Source organism: Tubulanus polymorphus, chromosome 4, assembly GCF_964204645.1.
Source record: "Tubulanus polymorphus chromosome 4, tnTubPoly1.2, whole genome shotgun sequence".
Taxonomy (NCBI): domain Eukaryota; kingdom Metazoa; phylum Nemertea; class Palaeonemertea; order Tubulaniformes; family Tubulanidae; genus Tubulanus; species Tubulanus polymorphus.
Genome location: NC_134028.1, coordinates 21,846,273 through 21,863,250, shown reverse-complemented (window position 1 = coordinate 21,863,250; position 16,978 = coordinate 21,846,273). Strand labels below are relative to the sequence as shown.

The window sequence follows — 16,978 nt, the reverse complement described above, 5'->3', positions numbered from 1 at the left end:
CAAACGGGTTTCAAAATTATTCGAAGCTTGATTGATATAAATATCTTAGCTGCAACATGCTGGAAATCATTGTTCAGCTGTAATACACGTAAACATTTGATACGCACATACAAAAAGTGATCGTATCGGAACTTCAATCTACATCTAAATGTCTGTTTAGGAGGATCGCAGAAAAATGATACCCGAATGATTTGAGCACCAAAATCACGAAGAAGCGCAGCAGCATTTTATACAGGAATATTTAAGTAAATGGCTTCAACTCGCTGCTTCTCTAAGCAACCGATAATAAGAAAATATTATCTAAATGAGAAAATGATAAAAAGGTACCTGCACCTATAAATATATACTTTATGTTCTACTGGCAGAAAATGTCATTCTATATTTCAGATGAGCAATCTCTCAAAAACACGATCAAACAAAAACATAATCGATGATTAGAAACAGCGCACAAAAATCTACCATAGTCGGACATACCAGCTATTTTTTTTCATAAACATATTTAGGAAAAATAGGAGCTTTTTCAATAAAATATGGGATATTTATAGGAATTCTTGACTACGTTCTACGACAATCAATAGGAAGACAACTAACAATTTCATTGCATGTGGTAGGGGAAATTGACCGAATATCATTTCTACAAAAATCTCAATCCAAAATTTGTCAACCATAGACAAGATCCAACTTGACGACAGCAGACCATTCTTTTTTGCCAGCGATCATTTTCAGCGACAATCATCAGTTCATGTCACATACAAAAGTAAGTAAACCACCATTCATGACGCATAAAAATGCGAGTGGGCAAATCTTTTGGTGAAAAAAAAAATACGTATAGGAAATTTTTTCACAAATACAGAAGAATTATAGGATTCCTATTGAAAAATAGGACATATAGGTGCTGGGATATCTGCCATAAGAGGCCAGGATCCAAATGAGTCTATTTTATGTCACTAATATGTGTCACCTGAAATTTTGTACGTATATGCAAGGGCGAGTTACTGAAAAATGTTTGCGTTCAAGGGGATAGGGGCTTAAAAAAATCAAGATTTTATGCGTATGTAATAAGTGACTGATTCCTATTTGGCAAATTCCTGTTTAAATTGTATAAATTGCAAAAAGTTGTTTAAATTGATAATCGTATTTTCTAAATGTTAAATACTCCCTCCCCCACGAGAGATCAATTGACGATTCTCTGAAGAAAACGAACGCCATGTCTACAAAACTGAACAATTTTCAATGCAAATAACAGAAAGCAAGATCCGTGGTTCTATATCACAGGCACTAACTTTAACCCAATATGAGTTTATCATTACCTCAACCCTTGGTCGAATCACAACGAGCCCCTCTGACCAGATAAACCTCATCGGTTTCAAGTCAAAAGTAGTTTAAAACCTGCAGTGAATAAAGTTAGCGCCTGTCTATAAAAGTTATCACATGACAGTTAATATTTCAAGCTCAGAGACTACGGTAGTAGTTAAACACCTGGGGTCGGTTGCATAGTCAAGGCTTCGACTTAAGACCAGTCTAAGACCAACTTAGTTCTATAGCTAATCTAACAACTTAAGATTGGTCTTAAGATTTAAGACCACTTTTGGACTTATGTCACGACTGTGCAACTGGCCCCTGGAGCCAGTTGCACAGTTGTGACCTAAGTCCAAAAGTGGTCTTAAATCTTAAGACTGGTCTTAAGTTGTTAGATTGGTGATAAAACTAAGTTGGTCTTAGACTGATCTTAAGTCTAAGCCGTGACTGTGCAACCGGCCCCTGGACATGGACATATTATAGGTACATAGTAACATTCAATAGTAGCGAACATTGAGACATCTATTTCAAGCTAATCACATACATTTCGATTTAGTTTTTGTAATGGCCGGAATACATACCAAGTGGATAATCACTAATTCAAAGCATTTTACAGTGTGATTAATAATTGGCCAGCGACATTTAGTAATTCAGCCTCGCGAATGAACACCTAGACCGTGCCGGCCCATGATTCGTTTTACGGACATGGAACTTACACAACAATACGCAACATGGCGACATTCAAGATTACGATAACGACCATCGAGATCGCGCGATCATCTCTGATGAATCAACAGCAGATTATAGTTTATTTGATCGACATCACGTTTTTCAAATCATTCAAACATCGTTTCTATGTTTTTTAACCGCGAATCGTAAAGCCTAACGCACACGGCGAGTGTTTCGTTTTCAGGAAAGGAATCAACCGTCAGTCCAGATGACACTCATTCGCTGAAAATAGCGGTTTGTTTCGTATTTTTGTTTTGACAAAAACCAATACTGTAGAACCTGCTGAATTCGAATCGTTTGGGACTAAATGAAATTCATCAGGTTTATCAGAAATATTGATTTATTATCAAATTATCTTACGTACAAACATTTGTATAGATGGACTTTAGAAAATATCTAAGGCTGAAAAAATTGATACATGTACATTGTTTCTCATTTCTATTAAAGTTGACCCGGCCGGCCACCTACATACCCAGTACGTTACTTTTGTAAAATTATGATCAAGCTAAGCATAACAGAGCCAGCGGTTATAGAAAGAGAAAGAAAGTTAGAAGAAAGTTATAGAACTGAACTGACTACAAATCTTTCGCCGGTTTACAAAAGTGACCCAACTGATTAGGAGAAACAAGGTATCATTTTAGTTTAGCCTTAGGCCATATAAAATGAATTACTTGATTCTCATCAGAAGTTGTGAAAAAAATCATCGAAGAGGGAGGTTTATATTTTATATAGAACATTCCACAAACTCTAATGATATATGAAGACTAGCAACACCTCTATCCGCTGAATTCGGGGCGGGCACTGATGAGAGTCAAGTAATCTATTTCATATGGCCTAAATAAGATCAAAATCTGTATGAAACTGATCTGAATTAAGTAGGTTTGACTAGTTCAACACATGCGCGTCGGGCTTTAGATTATACGCGGCTATTCGTGGTATGTACAGTTTGCTGCTATGATTATCTATAACTAGTCGAGTTGTTTCCGTTTACGCCGATGTCGTGTATAGTCGTTCGATTTGATCGTGGAAATGTTTCCGAAGCGCCGGACGTTTTGATTTCATCGTCGGAGTCATTAAACCGTTTTCGACGCTGAATGGCTCCGCGCAGAGATGTAATGCTCGCACCTGTTACAAATAAATACATAAAAACTTCAGTTCCATAGTTTCGCAGAGGTCATTTTGCACACGTACCTACACACTGGGGATAATCACGGGTTTTGTGCCATGACGAGTCTCGTGATGCCATCAGGTTCAAATCCGTGGCATGTGTGAAAACTACAACTCGGCTTGAACGACGACTGATTTCTACATTTCTTTTCGACAACCATTTCTGTGTTGTGAGTTTTGGGAGTTCAGGGGTATGGGCCATGTGAGGACTCAAGAGATTTATTCATTAAAACCAACAAAGAAAGAAAAATCTAATCTTCTAACACATTTTCCTTGTGGTACTACAGTACTATGCGGTCAGAGAAATACACATTTACCTGCTCGAAACTCTTTAATCCAGATTTCTTTCCGAGATCAGTGATGTCTTTAAGAACGGCTTCTTTCACTTTCTGGAAAAAGCGATGAATAATCATGATTAGCGTTCATACGATGTAAGTGGATCTCGGTCTACCAACTTGAACAAGAATACGCAGGCATTCGATTCTTCTGACGCTTACCGCACATTCGCATAATGAAGCTAGATTTCCTTCTATTCCTTGTTTTTTCGCCCAATCCTCCAGATAGTGTTCATTAGGAACAATTATACACACGATGAATGGCTAAAAGTATCAATAATAGTTATTATTAAACTTTCATTAACCCTTTCATTGCATCTATCCGGTTGTGTGGTGTATGACAACACTTCACAGATGTAGAATCTGAGATAATTAGGGTAAATCCCGGGGGGTATTACCAGATGTTGATGAGACCCTCAACAATCCAGTAGACACCCTTTCGTTGAAAATTGAGTAAAGGGTTATCTAAATGGCACTGACAACCAGAATGCCCTCAAAAATGTGGCAAGACCATTGGATCTGTACTGTGTTAAGTAGTGTTGATTTGATGAGGTTTGAATCCCAGCTGACAGAGAAAGTTTATACATACCTGTAAACTGTTACCATCTACAAAAACTTGGGCGGCAAATTTACTTCTAACGTAAACATTCTCAATTTTCTCCGGTGCGATATACTCCCCCTGCAATGAATTAAACCCTCAAAAACTTCAATATCCAACTATCATCAAGGGAATGAAGCAGGAATTCTTATTATCTAAAATATTCTAAAATGTCTAAGTCTTTTCTGTGCATAACCCTTCTGTAATGATAACTAACTTTGAGAAAATGGAGTAAATTCAGTAAAAAGACATGGCTTTTTTCAATACAACCAAAATACAGGATTAATAACATGAAATAACATGTGCTCTCATTTGAATAGAAATAACTTAAAGAGGACCGGGCTATTAGTCCGAAATAAGCGAAAATCTGAATAAAACCGATCTGAATTAAGCGAGTTATCCTGTAGTAGTGTAGACAAGCGTAATCGTAGACAGTTTGAACAATAAATCTAAAATGCCACAATGGTTGAGTGATAGTTATCTCTCAGAATTAACTACGTACCTGCGCTAGTTTGAAAATATGCTTTTTACGATCGATAATTTTTAACGTTCCGTTCTGTAATGAAAAGCAAAATCAAGTGAACTTTACTTCGGAAGAGAAATTGTAAGTATCAACAGGTGTCTTATCATCTGGATTATTGTTTAGAAGAAGAGTTTTACGTCCCAACTGCAATTAGTTACAATGTAACCCTAGTGGGTCTTAAGAGACAGCCAGGTCCTGTTTATAGGTTGTTATGGCTCACAACCTGACGAAGTTAGCAGAGCTTAGTCCATGTATGTGTCTCGACAGCCAACGCCAGAGGTGGTTTCGAACTATAGACCTCTCGGTTCCCACTCCTCCACTCAACCAACTGAGCTAACTGCACAGGACCGTGAAATGGGGCAGATGCAATGAAAGAGTTAAAGATACGACTATACAACAAAACGCTTACCGATAGCCACATTCCGACGTCGCCCGTGTGAACCCAGTTATCGGCGTCGATCGTTTCCGCCGTTTTCGCTTCGTCTTTGAAGTAGCCGCGGAAACAGTTGCTGCCGCGTACGCACACCTCTCCTTTACCGTCGGTCGCGTAGTAATCCATTTCGGGAACGTCGACCAGTTTCAAATGATTACACGGAATCGGACAGCCGACTTGACCTGTGAAATATGCGCGTAGCAAAAAATGTCTTCAGATAATTGACTCGATCCCGCGGAAGTCGGATCTATTTTGGATAACAGCGATTTTTGTCCGACTTAGTAAGAATCTGACTTAGGGGAAAAATGTTCACAGTGCAATCGAAAATTCTTCAGTTTGATTTAAAAATATGAATAAATCGGGTTGACTGAATATTTTCATAATACAGTAGATTCTGCATTCGTGTTACTTCAGTTGATCTAGAAACCAAATGTTTTCTCAAGCTAATTTCCTTTTGATCCTATTGCGCAGATGAGGTGATTTATACCACCAAACCACTGCAACGATTCCGTAATTTACCAAAGCTATGTTGAACGAATATAACCAAGTTCTAGGTACCAGTACCATATCACGCATTATATCACGTACCGGTGTATAACATCACATATATCATAACTTTAATACTATATATGAATATCATATTATTACTTAATACATGTGTACATGAATATCACACTTTATATCACATATCAAGTGACCTCTATATGAACGTATTTTTGTCATCATGCATACCACATATCATGCAGAATATCACATATAATATCATTAAGATACATCATATATAATGGCGTATAGCATGAATCAGCAATGATATAACTGAGGAGAGAGAGAGTAGCAGCAGGCACAGACTCACTCACCCGCCTGCATCTCAAACGGAACATTACACGTACACGCTCCGGTCGTCTCCGTCTGGCCGTACCCTTCGAGAACCTGCATCGACGAACGCACACGCATGAAAAAACGCGTTTAAAATGACGTTACGTGTTGAACTTACCGCCGTTCGAGTCGCCGGGAATGTTAAACGCAACACCAGCAGTCGCTTCGGTTTGACCATAACCCTCTAACACCTGCAGCGGATATACAACAACATTCGCACGAAATATAACAACAACAAGCGAGAGAGAATGTGCATCGTGTGTACAGTACAAGCTCTATACGCGGAAACATTTACAGGGTTTCCAGCGGTAAGGCCGGGATAAAAAGAAATACGGTACAGCTTAGAATTAACTTATCGTTAATCGCGCATCGTTTGCGCGTTGAACGCGTCGTGTTCTCATTTATCGTGCCGTTTGAAACGCATCGTACACGCGATTAGAACGCGTTTTAAAACCGATACAACGATGTACGGTACGCGTTAAATTTCTTTCCAAAATGCCGATCATTGTCCCTTTTAAACGTAAACGAAACGGAAAATAAACGTTAATGATGTAAAGCTAATTCTAAGCTGTACCGTACTAAGAAGTACTTTTCGGCGATTTCAGACCCGAAAGGAAGGACTTTTTGACTGAGAAAGAAGTACTTTCCAGTAAAATGAGTACCCATAAGGAAGCTTTTTGCAATGCCTCCACCAAGAAAAAGACATATTGCAGCTCCTATTATTCCCAATCAAACTAACTGTTGAATTCGCGACAAAATTCCCCACGAAAAATACGTGAAAATGAAATTTGGAAGGACGTTTTCATCACAAGGAAAGACCTACAGTCAAAAAGAAGGGCAAAGATGATGTTTGTCCAAACAGTTTTCCAAAAGAAGGACAAAGATGTACTTGGAAGGAGCGCTGGAAGCCCTGATTTACATGCAAAACACCAAGCATTCTACCTACGCCTAAATAATAACCGGTGCACACTTTCCCGCGTGTTGGCCGCCTAGCCAGAATGATTACCAATCGTATAAAAAAAATCAGGCAGACTTAGAAACAAGAGATGATATCGAAAATGTTGAATAAGTAATCCAATTCTTGGCAAACGAGCAAAACCGAGCAAGTGTGCGCCGGACTTAGAGAACCGGGCTCTCTACGACCACAAAGCCTGTCCATACAACACATACAACAGAGAATCCACTATGATCCGAGGGGAAAAATAACAAGGTCACACACGAACACAACACCAGCAGCAGCAGCAACAGTAACAACTAGAGATGAAAATTACGTCTCCGCGCAACTCACCCAACACACAATCTCCTGGTGCGTTAATCGTAACGCCAGCTGATGCCTCGGTTTGGCCGTAACCCTCAATAACCTTAATATTCAATAATCAATCACACTCGATCAACTAGTGTCAATTAACATGCGCATTTACGTAGGATATATATATATAAGAGTAGTATAGATAATGACAGGACATCGCATCGCGTAATAATCAGGGCCTGGCCAAATACACGGTCATGGCATAGATTCAAGCTTATCTTATTTCTATAATCAAGCTTCAGTCTGGATCCGTCTTTTCTATATATGATAACAACTTAACACCAGTCTTTTGGTTTAAGACCCCGTCTTTGGACTTAAAGTTGCAACTGTGAAACTTGGTCGAAGATATGAATCGTTTGATGCTTAGTAGCCGGAATCTTCTGAATAATTGAAAATTCTTCTCTTTTTTTTCTTCATACAATCGAGTTTCATCGTTTTACTTACCGGGCACCCGAACGAACAACGGCAAAAGTTGAGCACCTTCTCGGAAAGCGGAGCCGATCCTGTAATGACGAGTTGGACGCGACCTCCGAGACCGGCTTGAATTTTACCGAATACAAGTTTATCCCAGATCGTGTCGTTTCGAATAATGCCTCTGAAAATGCATAGGTCTACGTATGTATAAACATGATATATGAAAGAATTCCGACAATAATTCAGCTAAAGGTGTAAAGTTCCAGAGAAAAGGTTTATATATTTGAGCAATGCTTCTATCAACCATCATCGGCTATAGACTATCAGCCATCATCAAGTGTATGAGTAATAGTCTTTAGCTGAAATGTTGCTCAATATATAAGCCATCTACTACAAGAACTTCTTAGGCTGAATTATTGTCAGACACACATCTCTCACATCTATTTTACACGGATATTGTGTGTTTTCTCAACTTGTGAAACACGATCTTTTTCACATAATGTCAAACTATTAAATCGATCCATTCACTAAATATAAGACCGATCTTTTAAATCTAAGCTCGGTCAAACGGTAAATACGTGCACATGAATACCATACCTACGAAGAGCTGCCTCTTTTCGTTTTAATGCTACGTTGAATAATGCCCTCTTGTACCAAGTTGTCAAGACTTTAGTATTGATCTAAAATTAATGATGCAATATAAATCAGAGATGGTTATTTAAGCCTGTTTAGTTCAAAGTTTAGTTCACGCAATTCTGAAATTTGAAGGACAAAAACCCAATTCAGAAGTCACTGAATGAAATAAAGCGGTTGATATCGCTCAAAATGCTCATATCCAAAAATGAATATCTTGGATTTCATTTTTATAATCAACCCTCCACCGTATTCCTCAGACTTGAAGAAGAGTGTTTATCCGACCAATCGGAGTTAGGCATGGTTTACTAAGATCAAACTAACCGTATCATACATTCTGTTCAACAAACGCGGAACCGTAACGAACAAAGTCGGTTTTAATTCTTTGATGTCGTCCATCAGTTTACGAACATCTCCGCGGAAAAATCCGATACGACATCCATTCATCAATAAAAATGCCTACAACGCAAAACAAAATTGAAGAAATGACGAAGAAATTCTTAAAGGAAAAGATTTTCATTAACGTTTCATTTCATTTTCAAAACTATCAAAACGTACGTGAACACATCTTTCCAACATGTGAGCAAGCGGCAAGTAGGATATGTGAATCTGTTCCGGGTTGGCTTCAAATACCGTCTGAAATGATAGGTTAAAGGCATCAGGTTAAAGGTTTCTTTAATTTCCCCTCAACAAACTGAGCGCTACTCAGCAGGTTCCACTAGCGCCAAAATTTGCAGGTTCAAGGATTCTTTTTCTGGATTGAGGACAGAAAGGCCTTTGACCAAGAGCCTCTGGCACCACAAGGATTCGAACCCCTGAAACCTGAATTGTCAACACCCAGTTATTGAAGTTGAAGAAGAGATTATCGAAAGCTTACCCCGGATAACATGAATGTTGCAGACACATCTGCTACTACATTCTTATGGCTGAGCATTACACCTTTTGGATTCCCTAGAAAATATATCAAACACGATATTAAAACCCTTTCACTGCGTCTAATCCTTTCAGTGCAGCGTATAATTGACCAACTGTGTCTAACCCTTTAGTGCGGTGTATAATTCACCCACACTGAGTCTAACCCTTCAGTGCAATGTATAATACACCCAATGCGTCTAACCCTGCAGTTTGATGTATAAATTCATTAGTTATTTTAGTCAAAATTTCGATTGAAAGATGGCAGCAACCATATATACCACACTGCACTGGTAGATGAAATACAACGGTATATCAGTTATACACCGCACTGCGGGGTAGATGCAATATTTCAATACAACCATTATACACCGCACTGCGATAGAATTCCCCAAAGTTTTAGTCAAAGTTTACTCCCAGCATTATAGGGTGGGAGGGACATATTAGCACTGCTAATCGAATAGAAGCTATGAAAATCCAGTTACCAGTAGTTCCGCTTGTGTAACATATCACGGCTAAATCATCGGGTTTTGGCGGCTGTAATCAAAATGGTGAAGCGATCATAGAATTTCAAGCGTTAGTGGATCACCTTTTTAACAAACCGGTAATATAGTAGGAACATTGGTGGACCGACAGAAAATGAAATGGATCGGTAATACTCACAACATGATCTCGCAAATTCTTACGCCCGGCCTCCTAAAAACATAAACAACATCATAATATGTTTCCATGGACAAGAGAATTATGAAGAAATACTAAAGAGACTCTGCATAATTGAGCGTTTTTTCTTCTAGCATCCGAAAGTTTTATGATTTAGGATTACAGTCAATAGATTACAGGTGTTTTATTATGTATTTGTATAGATATGTACATCGAGAAAACCTGGCGGTAGGCGGGGTGGCTGTATATGGGAGGGCGGTATATCGCGGGTTGACCGTACTTCGTAACTTAAGTCATTACCTGTAGTTCGGATAACGACACGACTTCTATGTGATGCTCTTCAGCGGCTTGTATGTTGTTATTGGTGACGTTTTCGATGACGATGATTCGTTTTAAACACCGAGTTTTATCAGCAGTTGTAATCAGGTGTTGAGCCTTTTCAGCTCGGTCGCAGATCACAGTCGAAACTTCGGCTATAGAAATCGAAATGTAAAATGTATTTTCGCGTCCTCGAGTAGGGAAACTCGCAGCTTGTTAACTAGTCGAACAGGATGCTTGTTTTAACCCTTTCAGTGCATCTACACCGCAGTGCGGTGTATGAATCGGTGATGGATTTTGCTAGTACACTGCACTGCTGTGTATTGATGTAATTAGTTTTTAGTTTTTATCTGTATACAAAGATGACAACACCAGTCAAACAGAGTGAAATATTAGTACCTAACGATACACCGCACCACGGTGTAGACGCACTATAGTGCTATTCCCGTTATTCAACACACTAGGGTGGAATTTTCCCAAATTTTCACATTTTCTCCAGCACTTAGGGTATTATTTAGTCAGCACGGAAAGGGTTAACCGAATATGATGTGAACTTACTGTGGTTTATGATATAAGAACACGCTTCCGGACCATACGTGTCGTACAGGGGAACGGTTACCATGGAAAACATGTTACAACCTTCAGCGACAATAACCCACTGAAAAAATAGATTCACAGACTCCTTAACTAATAAGCCACGGTTAACAGTAACAAAGTGCGTGCAAATCCATAAAATTGTTTATCAGTCGAAATCTGTCTTGAAAGATGGCAGCACCTGTCAACTGCTGCGAGTGTAAAATAAAATAAATAAATAAATTTGTTACAATTTTATTCTTTAAATCTTTACCACTTAAGTGTTGTTTTGTGAATATTTGTATATATATGTAATATTTTTCCTCCATATATCATTGGAATGGTTGGAGTGTAAATAAAATTGTAAATGTAATTGTAACTGACAGTAACTAATGTTACACTGCACCGCTTCATGGCAAGATGTGGCATGCTAATGCGGTGTGATGTAGCATGATGGTACGGTAAATTTGATGATTTTATGTCATCATAAAACAAACTGGTCGGTATCTAAACCTACCTCAGGGCAATTCTGCGCATAAATTCCAATAAACGTATTTGAGTTCGGTTCCAATCCCATGTTTACTAATGCCGAACCGAATGCGTGAGCCTGCTCAGAGACGTCTTCGTACGTCTTCCATTCATAAGGTCCTCCCTCCTGTGACCGAGTCCCGAGACATGGTCCACCTTCTGAAATAAGATACATAGAACTCAATGAGAATTCTTTGATTCATTTTTCATTTCTCAAAACTATCATTATTTCATATCATATTTCTGAGGGTTTAACACGGCAGCTATCTCATTTTCACGGACTTCAATTATTACAAATACACCGAGACGAATAGTACTTGATAGGTGTAACTAGTTTATTTGACGCATGAGCTTTCGCTACTAGTGCATCGTAGCTTCATCAGGTGACTCATTCACCTGATGAAGCTTCCATATACATTAGTAGCGAAAGCTTGTGCGTCAAATAAACTAGTTACACCTATAGTACTATTCGTCTCGACGCCAGGTTAACACAGCTTCAGAGCCTCAGAGGCACTATGGCCAGCCTGTAGTAGTATTCGCTCTATTTCATGAAATGATACAATTTGTGGTTTATACAGTAGACTCCACCTCAACCAGTACTACAGTTGGGACCTTTGTTTTTCCGCTGAATTAGGCGGTTACCGGTTTGAAGAAGCGCAACAATCGAACAAGTCATTCAATGTGACTCGACATTTTACGATCCTCAGGAATTCTGTGACACTTTCCTCCATTTCGGTTCACCCATGATGCACTCGTGTAATGAAAACTATGGCCAATTTTGCAGCAGTAAGTAACATAGGGCCTAATATGAATCAGCAACAGAGATAGGCCTAATAATACAGTATTATAGTTGAAGAGCAGTTACGGTTTAACGTTTCAGGCACAGAATGTATGCAAATGAAGTGAAAATTTGACCGGATGAGGCGGATTACCGCAAAGTGATACCGGATTTGGCGATATATATGTATTGAAAAGAGAGTAGCAAACAACCGACATCATTTTTAATTTACCGAATTGAACGGATTATCGGATAGACCAGTACCGGTTTAGGCTGAGTCTACTGTTATGAGAAGACAAAATACACTTTCTGCTTGAATGGATTTGCATAGTAGAGCCCTGTTTGAAATGCAATAACCCTCTGAGGGTTTGAACGGATCCGTAATATTTGTACGGATAATACTTCAATAGACTTACTCGACAGTCTAAGACCGCGCTGAAATCCTTCGTACATAGTTTGTGCATCTTCGTATAAATAATCGATTATTTTCTCTTTCGTCAGCGGACAGGCACGAACTCCCGGCTGAAACAACAGAATGCAACCTCATTTAAAGTGTTGCTTGGCAACTAAACTCTGAGCCTAGTCAATCAGTTACACCCAAAAATGGACAATAAAAAATCTAAAGAATAGTAGGTACCGTATTTCCATTAAACAAGATTAATTCCATGCCAGAATTAGAATTAAGTTTGATTCAGTTCCACAGTTAAAACTAGACTCTATAGAGTTCAAATATCGAAAATGGACTGATTCTAACCTTTTGAGTTGATGCTAACTCACAACTGTGGAACCGGGCCATGTAGGAATATTTGGTAATTAAAAAAATCTAATACCTCAATTTCGACGGACTGACAGTTCAGATCGACGGGCGGTACGATCGGAGCCGGGTCGGACAACAGGTAACCAGCAGCGACGACAGCAGTCGTAGTAGCAGCAGCAGCGACACCTACGCGTATCGCCGTAGAACGATCAATGTTCGATAACATATCCATCATACTGAAATCACAATACATTCAATAACAGGATAACGTGAGGGGCAGATCTAGGGGGATGTCGGGGTGTCCGCCCCCGACCCCTCAACTTTGAAGTGCCCTCAAAAATGTCACCCACAAAATTTTTTTGACCAAGGTTTTCCGCCTATAATATTTTTTCAACGCATGAAATGACCGAAAGCACGCCTTAAAATGGTGTAGAAGTATCCGGAGTACGTGGTTTTTCGTAAAGAGTGCCCTTTTTCTCATTGGACACCCCTCATGGAAAATCCTAGATCCGCCCCTGAACGTAGCGGATAGTGCTCACTCGGTCATCTATCAGGTCACATATACATTCAGTTCTGTGGGTGAAGAAAGCTAACAAGGATCGGTGTCTTGTCTGCGGACACTACCGGTAACCTACAACCTGGCATCCCGCAAAGTTGAACATTGTAACCACTGGTCCAAACCATTCCGTGATGCTCCAAGTCAGTCTTCACATTTTTTTACTGATTTTCAATAATTTCAGTTCACCTGACATTGTAAGGTTTGAAGTGTGGACGATATCTGTTTTTGAAAGTAGGCCTATGCCGATAAAATGTCTAATGTCTAGTGTTTGTAATTCATTTCGAGTTAAGTACTGATCACATGTGAAGGTGGACTGTCAAAAATTGGTAGAATGAAATGTCTATTGATAGATGAATCACAATAAGTAATCACACACTACAAATCATAAGGGCATGTACATCATGGTAAAAATTACAATCATATCATTAGTACGCCACGGTATCCTTCAAACTCGAGCAACTATCCCTGCACCCCCAAATAATAGTACCCCCCAAAAGAAGTAGTACATATATACTCACTAATCTTGATCCATCTTTCAAATTCAATGAGTATTTTTGTTGCCGGAACCGGACTAGTCGATAAAGGCTATACAGTCACTTACAGTAAAATACCAACAAATATATATCTCTACAACCGGATAACACATAAGGGTCACTGCCAAGTCAACTGTACCATACTCCTACTATATCAAACAGTCTGACAGTCTAGCACATGGCTCAACGCAGACCTTTGTACAAAAAGAGGGTCAAAGTCTAAGTGGCCTACTGTCGAGATATTACCCTGTGTAATACCGTAGTACATGAATAAATCAGGGCAGGTCAATAACCATTCAGTCTAACTAGCCTACTCATTACTTACGCGGATAATTTAATAATTAAATATTTAAGGTCGTAAACACGACTTAAAGCAGTACATATAATTGTATCAGATTTTTTCAAACAAAAGTGACATTCTATTTGGCGAGTGTATGTTTTGCAACTGATGAATGAAACCCAAACTAAGCCTACCTAGTCCTAACATTAACAACAATAGCAGAAAAGGGAGTGAGACCCTCAGTTTACACTCTTAATTATTCTAAACTACACCTACTACTAAATATAACGCTACGTCCTTTAGTTTTTTTTTCAAGAGAAGAGAGGGCGGCCTAATCTTATCAATTTTCGGCTGAACATGGTCGGAACAAACATGGAAAGAAGCACTTGTTACGATACGTAGCATTAAAAAAGCATTCATTAGAATATTCACCCTCTATTATCTATAACAATTACTATACAACACGACCAGCTGTCACTAAAATCAGACACACGCAGTACACGCGGAATAAAAAAGATTAACCTACTTATTCTTCCAGTGCGTAAAAACCCATATGAGTTTAACTGCAGCGTCCCGTGAGAGGACCCGGGCCTGTGACGGGACATGGGTCCTCTCACGGGACAAATGTAGAATTCTTACATGAAACGTCGATTCCAATGCTAGCGGTTTCGAGTCCCTTATATATTCTTATGTATTCTGCCTATAACGATTATGAATAAATAAATTCAACTATCGATTGTAATTATTACATTTTCCATTTTGATTTCATTTATAAATACATAAGGGCCTACCGAAAAATTCTAATTTACTGCAGGGCCAGGGGGACAATAGGGGATATGAATGCACGTTTTTCACGCAGGATTTTACAACGGAACCCGCGATTCAAGTTACCGTCCCGTGAGAGGTCCCGATTCAACACAATGTCCCGTGAGAGGACCCGATTTTAGATACTGTCCCGTGAGAGGACCCGATTAAACACACTGTTCCGTGAGAGGACCCGATTTTGAATACTGTCCCGCGAAGGAACCCGATTTTAAATACTGTCCGTGAGAGGACCCGATTCAACACACTGTCCCGTGAGAGGACCCTATTTTAAATACTGTCCCGCGAAGGAACCCGATTTTAAATACTGTCCCGTGAGAGGACCCGATTCAACACACTGTCCCGTGAGAGGGCCCTATTTTAAATACTGTCCCGCGAAGGAACCCGATTTTAAATACTGTCCCGTGAGAGGACCCGATTCAACACACTGTCCCGTGAGAGGACCCGAATCAACTTACTGTCCCGTGAGAGGACCTGGTTTCAAATAATGTCACGTGAGAGGGCCCGATTCAACACACTGTCCCGTGAGAGGACCCGATTTTGAATACTGTCTCGTTAGAGGACCCTATTTTAAATACTGTCCCGTGAGAGGACCCGATTCAACACACTGTCCCGTGAGAGGACCCTATTTTAAATACTGTCCCGTGAAGGAACCCGATTTTAAATACTGTCCCGTGAGAGGACCCGATTCAACACACTGTCCCGTGAGAGGACCCGATTTTGAATACTGTCCCGTTAGAGGACCCGGTTCAACACACTGTCCCGTGAAAGGACCCTATTTTAAATACTGTCCCGCGAAGGAACCCGATTTTAAATACTGTCCCGTGAGAGGACCCGATTCAACACACTGTCCCGCGAGAGGATCCTATTTTAAATACTGTCCCGCGAAGGAACCCGATTTTAAATACTGTCCCGTGAGAGGACCCGATTCAACACACTGTCCCGTGAGAGGACCTGGTTTCAAATAATGTCCCGTGAGAGGACCCGGATCAACTTACTGTTCCGTGAGAGGACCTGGTTTCAAATAATGTCACGTGAGAGGACCCGGTTCAACACACTGTCCCGTGAGAGGACCCGATTTTAAATACTGTCCCGTTAGAGGACCCTATTTTAAATACTGTCCCGTGAGAGGACCCGATTCAACACACTGTCCCGTGAGAGGACCCGAATCAACACACTGTCCCGTGAGAGGACCCTATTTTAAATACTGTCCCGCGAAGGAACCCGATTTTAAATACTGTCCCGTGAGAGGACCCGGTTCAACACACTGTCCCGTGAGAGGACCCGATTCAACACACTGTCCCGTAAGTGGACCCTATTTTAAATACTGTCCCGTGAGAGGACCCGATTCAACATACTGTCCCGTGAGAGGACCCGATTCAACACACTGTCCCGTGAGAGGACCCGAATCAACTTACTGTCCCGTGAGAGGACCTGGTTTCAAAGAATGTCACGTGAGAGGACTCGGTTCAACACACTGTCCCGTGAGAGGACCTGGTTTCAAATAATGTCCCGTGAGAGGACCCGGATCAACTTACTGTTCCGTGAGAGGACCTGGTTTCAAATAATGTCACGTGAGAGGACCCGGTTCAACACACTGTCCCGTGAGAGGACCCGATTTTAAATACTGTCCCGTTAGAGGACCCTATTTTAAATACTGTCCCGTGAGAGGACCCGATTCAACACACTGTCCCGTGAGAGGACCCGAATCAACACACTGTCCCGTGAGAGGACCCTATTTTAAATACTGTCCCGCGAAGGAACCCGATTTTAAATACTGTCCCGTGAGAGGACCCGGTTCAACACACTGTCCCGTGAGAGGACCCGATTCAACACACTTTCCCGTAAGTGGACCCTATTTTAAATACTGTCCCGTGAGAGGACCCGATTCAACATACTGTCCCGTGAGAGGACCCGATTCAACACACTGTCCCGTGAGAGG

General features: G+C 40.3%; 1 protein-coding gene across 4 annotated transcripts; it reads right to left on the bottom strand.

The window, feature by feature from the left end:
* Nucleotides 1-1,625: 1,625 nt before the first annotated feature.
* On the bottom strand, nucleotides 1,626-14,758 carry LOC141903144 (long-chain-fatty-acid--CoA ligase 1-like). Of its 4 annotated transcripts, none has more exons than XM_074791129.1 (20): nucleotides 14,741-14,758; nucleotides 12,916-13,078; nucleotides 12,502-12,607; nucleotides 11,297-11,466; nucleotides 10,765-10,864; nucleotides 10,189-10,361; nucleotides 9,892-9,924; nucleotides 9,714-9,765; nucleotides 9,194-9,267; nucleotides 8,875-8,952; nucleotides 8,641-8,775; nucleotides 8,281-8,363; nucleotides 7,714-7,864; nucleotides 6,079-6,151; nucleotides 5,061-5,266; nucleotides 4,631-4,684; nucleotides 4,120-4,209; nucleotides 3,693-3,794; nucleotides 3,513-3,584; nucleotides 1,626-3,153 (listed from the first exon to the last, which is right to left on the bottom strand). In XM_074791129.1, exons 2-20 carry the CDS (start codon nucleotides 13,075-13,077, stop codon nucleotides 3,016-3,018), a joined length of 2,052 nt encoding a protein of 683 aa, XP_074647230.1. In that variant the 5' UTR covers nucleotide 13,078; nucleotides 14,741-14,758; the 3' UTR covers nucleotides 1,626-3,015. The 4 variants fall into 4 exon arrangements, with proteins under 4 accessions (XP_074647230.1, XP_074647229.1, XP_074647228.1 ...); XM_074791128.1 differs by lacking the exon at nucleotides 14,741-14,758 and adding an exon at nucleotides 14,647-14,710; XM_074791127.1 differs by lacking the exons at nucleotides 6,079-6,151; nucleotides 14,741-14,758 and adding exons at nucleotides 7,249-7,321; nucleotides 13,920-14,027.
* Nucleotides 14,759-16,978: the final 2,220 nt, after the last annotated feature.

Excerpts from the sequence above, each read along its gene's own strand:
- LOC141903144 (XM_074791127.1), bottom strand. Across the intron at positions 9,766-9,891 it reads AGAATTTGCGAGATCATGTT|CCGCCAAAACCCGATGATTT; the intron begins GTGAGTATTACC and ends TTTTGATTACAG. Across the intron at positions 3,795-4,119 it reads TAGATGGTAACAGTTTACAG|CCATTCATCGTGTGTATAAT; the intron begins GTATGTATAAAC and ends TGATACTTTTAG.